Source organism: Muntiacus reevesi, chromosome 2 (genome assembly GCF_963930625.1).
Source record: "Muntiacus reevesi chromosome 2, mMunRee1.1, whole genome shotgun sequence".
Classification (NCBI taxonomy): Eukaryota; Metazoa; Chordata; class Mammalia; order Artiodactyla; family Cervidae; genus Muntiacus; species Muntiacus reevesi.
Genome location: NC_089250.1, coordinates 189,221,316 through 189,233,774, shown reverse-complemented (window position 1 = coordinate 189,233,774; position 12,459 = coordinate 189,221,316). Strand labels below are relative to the sequence as shown.

At 49.2% G+C, this 12,459-nt stretch overlaps 1 protein-coding gene across 1 annotated transcript in view; it reads left to right on the top strand.

Annotated features, from left to right (window-relative positions):
- The first annotated feature begins 865 nt into the window (after positions 1 to 865).
- LOC136158481 (uncharacterized) overlaps positions 866 to 12,459 on the top strand; it is a 166,414-nt gene continuing 154,820 nt past the window's right edge. Inside the window, exons 1-6 of the mRNA XM_065920298.1 lie at positions 866 to 932; positions 5,519 to 5,572; positions 6,865 to 7,025; positions 9,227 to 9,297; positions 11,458 to 11,623; positions 11,701 to 11,838. Coding sequence (XP_065776370.1) covers positions 866 to 932; positions 5,519 to 5,572; positions 6,865 to 7,025; positions 9,227 to 9,297; positions 11,458 to 11,623; positions 11,701 to 11,838 — 657 coding nt within the window. The remainder of the gene's footprint in view (positions 933 to 5,518; positions 5,573 to 6,864; positions 7,026 to 9,226; positions 9,298 to 11,457; positions 11,624 to 11,700; positions 11,839 to 12,459) is intronic.

Here is a 12,459-nt window from a genome sequence, read left to right as displayed (position 1 = left end):
GCATGTCATGAATTGCAGCCAAAAAAGAAAAAAAAAAAAAAAGAATGGGAAAGCACACTCATAGTGGGAGCAGGTGCATAAGAGGAGGGGCTAGTCCCTGAGACCTGCAGGGCTGAAAGAGGTGGTAACTGAGGAGCTTGGCTGCCTGCAGCCCAAAAACCAGGGAGTGCGGGCGGGTGGCAGGGAGCCTGGGAGGACACGTGAGCGGACCCTCAGGCTTCCCAGAAAACTTGCCCTGCTTCTCTGCTGGTGGTCCTCACGTGTGCAGGAAGGAGGCCTTGGGCCTGAAGCATGGGAATAAGACCCCTCAGCTGCTGAGAGCCGTTTCTGAGGCTAGGCCAGCTCTTCTGTTTACTTTGCCCACCCTAACTAAGTACTGGGAATGGCAAACCCCAAATCAGACCTCAGAACTCAATATGGTGGTGATGGTTGCATCATGTCATGAATATACTCAATGCCACCAAATTACCACCTTCAAATGGCTAAAATGATAAATGTTATGTTCTGTCCATTAGACCACACACACAAAAAGGGCCAACCATGCTACACTGCCTTCTGCCCCAAGAGCTCTATTTACAAGACTTGAAGAGGCAAATCTTTTTTCCTAGCAGAAAAGGGATTTTTTTCCCCCTCACTGATCAGAAGCCCCCCTCCCTCCCTCCCTCCTGGGGCTAAGAACTTTTTTAGAGGCTTCTGATTGGCTGGGTCTTTGCCCTGGAAGCCCCCTCCTCCCCTTCCCAGCCCCTACTTGCTGGGAGAGAGGATTGAAGCTGAACCCTCTCTTTTGGGAGAGAAGGTTCCTTTCTGTTCGGAGTTGCCGTGCAGAGGGAGGCTGGTGGCGCGGGGCTCCCTCAGGCCAGCGGCAATGCCAGCGCCTCTGGGCTTCCTTGGTCTGGTCCTGTTCTGGGTGCTGGTGCCAGCGACTTCAGGGAGTAAGTAAAGCTGCTCAACCCTATTCTGTCTGGGGCGAAGGGGCGGCAGCGCAGATCCACTTGGGATGGTGTTTATATAGCCAGATGCCTGTTTAACTGTCCTTGCTCTGCACATCCTTGGTTTTACCTGTCATGGGGGAGAAGGAAGGAGAGGTTACAAATGGGTCCCTCGTCTCTCTCTCACTCCCATCTTCCACCAACATCCTCTGGAATCCAGAGTCCAGATTTGAAATCCTGAGGAAACGCTGACTTCTAGGCTCCCCGAGTCTGTGTGCAAGGATGCTTAACAGTCTGCAGGGTAGCAATGTGAAATGAACTTTAATTTGTTGTCTGTTCATTGCAGGAAGGTATAGGACAGCGCTCTCCACTAAAAGTATAGTGCAAGCTAGCATGTAATTTTAAATGTTCAAGTAGCCACATTTAAAAAGTGTTAGAAGGTAAAATTAATTTAAAAAATTTTTTTAAATTTTATTTATTTTGGTTGCACTGGTCTTCATTGCTGCGCTTGGGCTTTCTCTAGTTGTGCGTGGGTTTTTTTTTTTTTTTTTTTAACTTTTAATTTTGTACTGGGTTTAGCTGATTGACAATATTGCGGAAGCAGTTTCAGGTGAACTGCAGAGGGACTCGGTCATACATACACGTGTGCATTCTCCTAGCAGAGGCGTCTCTTGTTGTAGAGCTCTGGCTCAGTAGTTGAGGTGCGTGGGTTTAGTTGTCCCACAACATGCAGAATCTTCATGGACCAGGGATCCAGCCTGTGTCTCTTGCATTGGCAGGTGGATTCCTAACCATTAGGACCGCCAGGGCAGTCCTGAAATTAATGTAATAATACATTGTAATTGTTGTTCAGTTGCTAAGTCATGTCTGACACTTTTCGACCCCATGGACTGCAGCACGCCAGGCTTCCCTGTCCTTCACATCTCCCAGAATTTGCTCAAATTCATGTCCATTGAGTCGGTGATGCTATTTAACCATGTCGTCCTCTGCCGCCCCCTTCTCCTTTTGCCTTCAATCATCCCCAGCATCAGGGTCTTTTCCACTGAGTCGGCTCTTTGCATCAGGTGGCCAAAGTTATTGTACTTGACCCAAAATATCTAAAATATCATTAGAAAATGTAATCAATATAGAAATTATTAATGAGTTATATTTTCTGTTCTTAGAAATCCAGTGCGTCCCTTATACTTCGAACATTTGAATGCTAAATGTTCATTGTAAATGCTTGATCTCTTTTTAGATTTCTTAAAATTTTGAGTTGAAAGAGATGAATGAGGTCATTATGCTTTTGACTTTGGGAGTGGGGTGTGATGAGGTTTTAGAATTGAGTGGAGGAGTACTTATTTGAGACAGTAAAGATGGGAGATATGAAATATTTAACCATTCTGGGTAAGACAGAAGTAGGGGTTAAAGTCAAGGCATGGATCCTCAGATTATATCAAACAAGGTAAATTTGGACATGAGGCAAGACTATTTATGGTGTATTATGTAGAATGTGATAAGACAAAAGTGGGGCTAAACATGCAAGGAATTCTTGAAAACACTAAGCTTATATTATAGGACTACATCACTTTGTTTTATACAATGTGCTTTGTGGAGAATGACGATTCCATCATTTGATAAAAATTAGCTCAAATCCCCACCCCCAATTCTTTCACATACTAAGTCATTTCAAACACCTTTTAAAGTTTCCCACGGGGAGTGGGAGGGAGCTTCAAGAGAGAGGGGGCATGGGGCTGGTTCACAGTGGAGTGCGGCAGAAGCCAACACAACGTTGGAAAGCAGTTATCCTCCAATTAAAACTAAAAAATTGATTAAAAAGTTTTCCAATAACTGACTTGAGCGTAGGTTTTAAATTTTATTAAAATTACATAGAATGAAAGGCTTCTTCATAGCACCAGCTACATTTCAGATGTTCACTAGCTGCATGTGGCTGGCGGATACTTCCCAGACAGTACAGGTCGCATCACAACTGTTTTACTCGGTGAATTTTCACCTATTTGCCACTCACACAGTTGGTGCTTAGTCTGTGCTGGCTGGGTAAATAAATGAATGGGAATCAGACTTGACCTCTGAGAAAGCTGAAGTGAGGCTCGATTTCATTCCTGAGGTGTATAGGCGACATCAATTTCAGTCTATGTCCGATCTCTCCCTAGAAGTGATGGAAAGATTTATCACTCCCCAGTTTTCAACGTTTCCCCCTTCTTGGTTGATAACATTTAGTAGGATAATTGAATGGTCTTTATTCTTCAGAAACTTTTTTTTAGAGCTTTAGATATGTCTCTTTAAGTGCTTGAAAAATGGAAGGGAAACAGACTTGGTTCAAGCAAAATGCTCTCCGAACACCCCTTATTCCTGGGAGCTCATGGTAGACCCAGGCTTGCAGACATCACTGCTTTTGTCGTAGCTGGGCAGAAAAAGCCAATGCAGAGGTTATCAGTGGAACAAAGAAGCTGAATGCTGGATCTGTGGACAACTGGGAATTTAATGATTATGCATGAACATGTTTAATTTGGAGCCCAGGGTTCAAGTGATCAAAGAGTTGAAGGCAAGTTGGCAGGGAAATTGATTGAGTTAAATGTCTTTGAAATGTGGTTTTATCCATTGATATTCTACTTTAATGCAAAGAGTATTTTGTTGGCTGAGCCAAAACATTCAGGGGAAGCAAAAACTCTGCCAAATACCCTACTGTTTTCTATTATTGCAAAGGTTTAAATGGAATGGCATAAAATGCACTTTCCTCCCATTTTGGGAAAGTATATTTTTTTAAGGGATTAAAAACATACTGGCACGTGTTATGATTACCAGTTGAGGCATAGTGGGGGTGGTTTTGAGAATAGTAATGGTCTTACTTCTTAGAATGGTAATGTCTTATTTCATAGAAAGTCATTCTATGAAAATGGCTGCAGATGGACCCCCCGGCTAAGGCTGTTCTGAAAGGATATGGATGATGTCCAGGAAATGCCAGGCATGTGGCTGGAAGGAAGGATAAATGAGGAGTGATAATAAGTGGAAATGGAGAGTCTTCAGGTGAGGGTTGGGACGGGCAGATGGAGAGATGCTGACCCTTCCAGGGAGGAGGGTCCCCTGCAGAGTGTCCTCGGCACCCTGAGGAGGTCTCTGGCTGTTCCGCTCATACCCTCGTTGTTCTGCGGCGTAGATGGTCGGTGAATGAGGTATGAGATTGACCAGGGAGCGGAGCCAGATACCATCCTTCACTGCCACAGTCTTTTGGTCTTGCTTTGTTGGTCCAGCCATTCCTTTATTCACTCACTTATTCCTTCATGACAGTGTAGTGGTTAAGGCTGTGGACTCAGAATGCCTGTGTCCAAACCCTGGCTCTTCTACTAACTGTGTTAGTCTCTGGGCCTCCGTGAAATGGAAGCAATAATCGCACTCACGACAAGGAACTGTCAGGATTTAAGGCGCTGAATATATAACTAGCTTGGAACAGCACTTGGCGCATGATAAGTGCTGTGCGCTAGTTGTATTCATTCATTTATTCATTCCAGTATCGACTGGGAACCAGGCACTGGGGGATACAATTTTGATGAAGATGACAGAGATAGTGAAATCATTAACATTTTTATAAGCATTGTGAAGAGAATAGGATGTTAAGATAGGGGCTGACAAGGGGGGATTTACTCTGGACAGGGAGACATGCTTACACTGGGGTCTGAAGGAGCATAGGACGTGAGAACTGGAAGAAGAGTGTTGAGACCAGAGGGAAGAGTCTGTGTAAAGGCCTTGAGCTGGAGGAGGCCCAGCTTGGCTGGAGGTCGAGTGGGATAAGATATGGCCAAAGGGGCAGACAGAGGCTGGCTGGCTTGGGAAGGATTTTACGATGAACGTGTGTGGGTTGGGGTGGTTGGGGGGGAGACTTGGGAGCTCTTAAACAGGGAGTGATGCGATTAGATTAAGGGTTTTAAAACATGACTGTAACTGTTGGGAATGAACTGTGGACACTGGGAACAGTTGGAAGGCTACTGAGGTTGCCTAGGTGAGAGAAGATGAGGCTTTGCCTGGAGTGATGGCTGTGGGGGTGGAGACATGAATGGAGAGAGAGAAGGATGGAGTAAGGGAGGGAGGGATAGATAGATGGATAGAAAGATGGACACAGAGAGAGACAGACCGATAGATGAATGAAAGGAGGGATGGATGTGGATGGAGGGAGAGACAGACAGATGGCTGGAGGCAGGGAGGGGTCCACAGAGAGGTGGATGGAGGGAAGGAGGGATGAACTGATGGAGGGAGGGGCGGATGGAGACCTGATGGAAGTGGCAGCACTTGTTGAAACTTGGGACTTGGGGTGATAAGGGAAAAGGGGGAAGCACAAACAACTTCCAGGTTACCAGCTTGAGCAACAGGAGGACAGTGGTATTTGTACCCAAGATGGGGACGAGTCGGGTGGGTGGAGGGTGCATGGAGGTTACTCCCAGCTCCGTGAGACAGAGGAGAGTGGGAATTATCTCTTTTTGTCCCCCTGGCTCCTTTAATGTCCTCTTTCCAGAGCAGGTCAGCGGCCCCTGGGAGAGGGCTGTCGCATGCCTCTTCCAGGCCTTGCCCTGGTTCCATCTGATTTGTGATTTCAGGAATGCCAGACCCGTCGGTGGGGCAGCCGGCCTCCTGCATGACCTCCTGCACAGGTGAGCCTCTCCGGAGACCTTATCACACTCCCGGTGAACTCAGGGCAGGGCAGGGGTTAGGGGAGGGGAAGCTGATCACGGCCAGGTCTAATTAGGGACAACCCCTGAGGGCCTCAACCACGTTCCCAGGGAGACTAGTGGGGAAGAGCAGGACCGGTTCTGCAAAGGCTACGGTTGTCAGCATTTAGAGAAGCCAATCACACTCAGGTTAAAATGTCCTTAACCCATCCCAGCCCTAAAGCCCTGGGGCTTTCCCTCATACCCTGTGGTCCCCAGGTGGAGTAAAATCTTCAGCCAAGTGATTCTATTTGCATCTCAGGGTGGCAAGAGAGAAACTGGGGGCAAATGGCTTAGAAGGAAGCATTTTCGGAATGTGAGATGTGGTTATATCTTGAGCACAAAGAAATGAACAAGAATGTGTTCATTCAATTTCAAAGCCCAGGAGAAGGATGAGCTGTCATAATTCATACTTTAATGGTGTTTTGCAATTGGTCTGTGGTCTAAATAGAAGGTTCGGGAATCACAGACTCTCTGCTCTCTAGATCCAATCTACCCCAGAGTACCTCCCCTACCTCCCCACTATCTCCAATACCTCCAGACTAGCCAGTTCTGCAGCTTTGTGTTCTGTAAAGGTCAGGGAACTCTCCCCAACCCACCCCCGGTCCCTGCTGATATCCACCAAGGCAGTAGGTGAGGAATCATCAGACAGCCAAGGTTTGGATCCCAGCTGTGCCACCTTGGGGAAGTTAGTTAGCCTCTCTGAACCTTGGTTTCCAACCCTGTATGGTGGAGAAAATGAGAGTACCCACTTCAAAGTTGTTTTGAGGCTTCCAAAAGCTAATGTAAAATAGATCAGTGGTTCTCAACCAGGATGACTGTATCTACCAGGGACATTTTGCAAAGTCTGGGGACATTTTTGCTTGTCCCAACTGGGGTGTGCCACTGGCATCTGGAGATGCTTTTGAGCATCCTATAACGCACAGAACAGCCCCCACAACAGAATTACAAGGTATCAAAATATTGACACCATGGAGGCTGAGAAACTCAGAGTGTATAATGGTCTTAGAAGAAGGCCTAGCATGTGAAACAGTAGGTAATGTTTATTAAGCACTCCTTGTTAATATCTTCATTTTCTTCTCCACTCACTTCCCCTGAGCTGGGAGCAGGCAGCTCAGAGGCCAGAGGAGAGGGGAAGGTGACAGTTAGGATGCCTAAGTAGTCCAGGTAGAGCTGAGTCCCAGAAGGTGTCAGATTGTCAAGGTGACACCGTGTGCCCTCTCTCTGCCCTCCAGGGTCAGCTGATCCTCACCTCCCCGTGGGCACCAGATACATCTATCACTTTTCCACTAACACCAGCACCAGCCTGCAGGGGGCCCAGGTGGAGGGGAGTGGCCTTGGTCTGCAAGGCTTGGTCACCCTCCATGTGCTTGGCCCTTGCCAGATGGCCTTATGGGTGAGTACTGCTGAGGAACCAGGGGGTCACGTTGACATGGGGGAGGGCCATGGGGAAGTCATAGCCCCTGAAATCAAATTCAAGTGAGGGCTCTAGAATAATATGGGAATGTGGCGTCATTTTGGTTGTAGAGGGTGCCAGGGTAGATCCAGTGTGGGGAGGAGTGGGGATTAAAGGAGTGAAGGGTATTCCTTGGAGCAGGTATAGCCACAGGATGGGATCAAGCTCTGTCCTTGGGACAGTCAGTTCAGTTCAGTTGCTAAGTCATGTCCAACTCTTTGCAACCCATGGACTGCAGCACGCCAGGCTTCCCTGTCCATTACCAACTCCTGGAGCTTACTCAAACTCATGTCCATTGAGTCAGGGATGCCATCCAACCATCTCATCTTCTGACGTCCCCTTCTCCTCCTGCCCTCAATCTTTCCCAGCAGCAAGTTCTTTTCTAATGACTCAGTTCTTTGCATGAGGTGGCCAAAGTATTAGAGTTTCAGCATCAGTCCTTCCAAAGAATATTCAGGACTAATTTCCTTTAGGATTGACTGGCTTGATCTCCTTGCAGTCCAAGGAACTCTCAAGAGTCTTCTCCAACACCACAGTTCAAAAGCATCAATTTTTCAGTGCTTGACTTTCTTTATGGTCCAACTCTCAAACATCCATACATAACTACTGGAAAAACCATAAATGGAGGGTCACAATTGGGAAATTGTAGGCCCAGGGGTGAGCAAAATCAAACCAAATCAAGGCTTTGTAGGCAAAGGAGCAGACTAAGATGGACAGCCCAGACCCAGCTGGGGACTCCAGGCCTGCCCTGGACATCTCTGTATAGGCAAACCACAGAGATACTGCAAGTTTGATTCCAAGACACTGAAATAAAACAAATAATGAAATAAAGCAAGTCACACTAATTTTTTGGTTTTCCAGTGTATATCAAAGTTATGTTTACACTAAATTGTAGTTTATTAAGTGTGCAATGGCATGATGTCTATAAAAAGGACATAATTTAAAAATATTGCTGAGAAAAGCTGGTTATCATCTGAGCTTTCAGTGAGTTGTAGTAGTAACATTAAAGATCACTGATCATAGACCATGCTAACAAATATAATGCAAAAGTTTGAAATATTGTTAAAACCACTAAAATATAACACAGACATGAAATGAGCAAATGCTCTTGGAAAAACTGATAGATTTGCTCAATGCAGGGTTGCCACAAACATTCAATTTGTAAAAAAAGAAAAAAAAGCAGTATCTGGGAAGCACAATTAAGTGGAGCACTGTAGAACGAGGTCTGCCTTTACTGGACAGTGGTGGTACTGGGTTAGGTCAAAGTGGAATTATGAGATAGATTCTCCTAGTGGTTGTAGGTTTCTTTGTCATCAGATTTTCCTGAAGCTCTCCCATGTTCTTGCAAGTGGAAATGCCTGACTATTCTCTGGTCTCTTTCTGATGACTCTTGTGTGTTTCCTGGACAAACCTACCCACTCTGCATAAATGGCTGTGTAGTTTCCGCTAAAGCCTTATATCCCATTTGTAAGGTGTTTTTGAACTTACTGGAGTGCTTGCTGATGAGAGTTTCTCAAAACTGCTTTGTTATGTTTTCATGTAGTGCGGTGGCTCTGAGCTGCCTCTGACTTCTTAAACTATCCAAAATGTTGATTTTGGTCAGAATTGCCATTGTGCTGTCCTTTCAATTCAGTTCAGTCGCTCAGTTCGACTCTTCGTGGCTCCATGAATCGCAGCACGCCAGGCCTCCCTGTCCATCACCAACTCCCGGAGTTTACTCAGACCCATGTCCATCAAGTCAGTGATGCCATCCAGCCATCTCATCCTCTGTCGTCCCCTTCTCCTCCTGCCCCCAATCCCTCCCAGCATCAGGGCTTTTTCCAATGAGTCAACTCTTCACATGAGGTGGCCAAAGTACTGGAGTTTCAGTCCTCTAATCTCCATCAGAACTGTAGGGGTTGTTTTGCCTACAGGGTCGGTCTTCACAAGGCAAATTGTGTACTGCTGCAATTTTCTTTGTTTGTTATGCTTTTAGCATTAACAAAATGGGTACTGCTTAAGGGGCAGATCTCCCTGCCTACCCTTCCCTCACCAGCATGAATCACGAGGGGGCCCAGAACTACTTTAGGTGGGGAAGGGGGTGCTGGGGTGGTCCTGGAATATCCCAGGAGAGGTCACCAACTCAGTGCATCCTGCTTCAGCTCCAGCACTTCCAGCTGACATCCATCCTGGGGTCCAAGGTGGAAGTTCTGAAGGAGTCGGAGAGCTTGAGGTAAGACGCTGGGCCTTGCTCCCCATGGGGCTGCTAATGTGAGCCCTGCTCCCTTTTCCGATGGTCACCGGGCACTGGGTGCACAAGATTGTATTGAAAGAACCCGATTAGGGTAACCCCCTTTCAGCAGAGAGAGACCATTTTGGATTGAGGTTCAAAGAGGATTCCATCTTTGTTTTGACCTTGTAAACACCCAGACCATTGATGAGGACCGTTGCGGGTGGTTGTGATGTGGGAGACTTGAGCGGCTCCAAATAGCTTCAGATGACCTTCCCTTATCTGGAGGAAGGAACTCTCGCCCTGTATTTTCCTGGCTGTCACTCCCAGAATGTCCAGATTTTATGTCTGCCCAGTACCCTCTGGGCTTCATCCTTAAGAACATTCTGGAAGACACTGGGCACCTATTGAGCCCTGCCCTTCTCCTCCTCCCCCTTGCTGAGATGGGGGGTTCTCCTGGCGACCCATAGCTTCTTTCTCCCTTCCCAAGCCAAGCTCCCCTTGGTGACCCAGCCAAGCTGGAATCCTCCCTCAGCGTGTTTCCCAGGGACTCCTGACAGTGGCTTCCTGGCCACAAAGCTCAGTCCAGCCGCCAGCCTGAAGACAAGCCCATCTCTGCAGATTCCTCTTCCTTTTTGATTGCAAATTCATTTGTTAAAAAAAAAAATAAAGCCTTTGTGCAGGGATACAGAGATGGGGGAGCTGCCAGGGGCAAATGGATCCCCAGTGAAAAGCTTAGGGGGCTCCTCTCCGAGGGGGCAGCAGGGGCTATTGTCCCTGGGGAGTCTCATCAGAAATGCTAAGTCAGTGCGCAGGGCTGCCAGCTCCTGGAGCGACCAGACTGACCCTAGCTATTCCAGAAGGGGCGGGCGCCATTAGCATTTCTCTAGCTTGAGGCCTGAGACCCTGGGGGCTGCCACGGTTGGGAGTGGGGTGGGGGTGCAGACTCCACATGGAGCTGGAAAAGGGGCAGTGACCTCCCCAGGGATATTCAGTAGGGACTCTTGTGTCCCCCAAGGTTCTGCTTGCTGGCTGGCCAGTGGGGTTTGGGGCTTTGCCAGTTTCCCCTTCATCACAGGGCACCTCTCTCTTCAACGCCCCCCCACAAAGGCGAGTACTCCCGTAGCCCTCACCCCCCAACCTGCCCTATCCTCTCCCTCACCAGGCCATACCAGACACAGGCTCCTGGTCTGTATCAGGTGAGGGGCGACGGGAAGAGCACTGGGCTGAATCCTGGAACCAGCTCCTCCCAGACTTGCCGCGTGGTCCTCTCTGGTCGCTCTCCCTCTCTGGGTCTTGTTCCCTCGTTTCTACAGGGCTGGAGCCTAAGTCACTTCTGCCATGGTCCGTGTGCGGGTTGGAAAAGAATTTCCAGACACCAGGCAGAATGAGAGGAGAATAAAGTTTAGTAGAGTGGGAGACCCTAATAGAACAGCAGGCTGGCTCAAGCGAGAGCCGAACCCTTTTGCAGGCCAGCAGCCACTTTTTTAGAGCCTCAAGACAGAAAATTCCTACTGGAAGGGTGGCATTATGTGATTGGTTAGGATGCTATAGGGTGGGTAATAGGATGGGTGTTTTACCTAATAGGGTGTCAGGGTTATATCTGGAGGCTCATGGCAACACTTGCTATGGGGGTTGGTCAGCTCCAGAGATGTTTATCCTGTGACCTTGGTGCAGGGCTCCACAACTTCCAGCTCAGGGGGTCTGAGACCTGTGACTCCAGAGCCACCCTGCCTGGGTTCGAATCCCAGCTGTGGCCCTGAACAAGTTACCTTACTGCTCCAAGCCTCAGGTTCCCTCCTATATAACGTGAGCGGGCTGGGAAAATGAGAAGTTTTGCAATGCAGGACGCCCTGGGAAGCTCAGCTTTTTCTATTTTTTTTTTTTTCCCCCAAGCTGGGTTCACCCGTTTTATTCAGGTGGCGACAAGGCTGGGAGTAGCTTCAAGCAGACTTGGCTGTCTTTTGTGTGGTTTGGTTGAGACCTGGCTGGAGCTGAGCCGTTAGGAAGCCAGGCCATTTGGGTGGGGAGTGGGGGTAGCTGGGTGCTTCCTACGGGACTGACCTATGGGAGGGGCCCACGCTGGAGCGGCAAGGTTGCGGTAGCAGAGAAGGGGTGGCCTGGGGCCTTAGATGGGCCCCCCTGACGCCCACCCCCGCGCAGCGCTGTCCTGGGCCGCGAGCCGCTGCGCTTCGTCCTGCAAGCGGGGCGCGTGGTCCGCCTGTGCCCCCGCCGCGCCGAGCCGCGCTGGGCGCTGAACGTGAAGCGGGCGGTGCTGAGCCTCCTGCAGGGTCATCCGGGTGCCCGCGACCCCCAGACCGTGGAGGAGGTGAGTTCCGAGCCTCGAGAGGCGGGTGGGTGATGGAGTGACGGGGAGCCGGGCGCTGACTGACCCCGCTCGCCCAGGTGGACATCCTGGGCAGGTGTCCCACCACGTACCAGCAGTTCGGAACCAGGCTGCACAAGACCAAGGACCTGACGCGGTGCTCCCTGCGCAGGGCGCGCGCCTCCCTGCGCTCGCAGGCCCTGCCCGCCGCCGAGGAGGTGAGAGCGGGCTGCCCCTACCCGCTCCCCTCTCCTGTCCTGCCTTCTGGCCGGTCCCCCCTTCTTGGCCCACTCCCTGTTCCCTTCTCCTCCCTCCCAGGCTCTGTCCTTCCCCTCTCCAATTTCCTCATCTGGCATCTTCCTCTCCCCCAACCCCCCAGCTCTCCCCCACTTCCCCTTCCCTCCTCTTCCCTTTTCCTTCTCTCTCTTCCAAGGTCCCTGTAGATGAGTGTTGTGCAAACAGTTCAGTTCAGTTCAGTTGCTCAGTCGTGTCTGACTCTTTGCGACCCCATGCACGCCAGGCCTCGCTGTCCTTCACCAACTCCCAGAACTTGCTCAAACTCAGGTCCATTGAGTCGGTGATGCCATCCAACTATCTCATCCTCTGTCGTCCTCATCTCCTCCTGCCCTCAATCTTTCCCAGCATCAGGGTCTTTTCAAATGAGTCAGCCCTTCGCATCAGGTGGCCACAGTATTGGAGTTTCAGCTGCAGCATCAGTCCTTCCAATGAACAGTTAGGACTGATTTCCTTTAGGACAGACTGGTTGGATCTCCCTGTACTCCAAGGGACTCTCAAGAGTCTTCTCCAACACCACAATGTAAACAGTAGGTGTCTATATA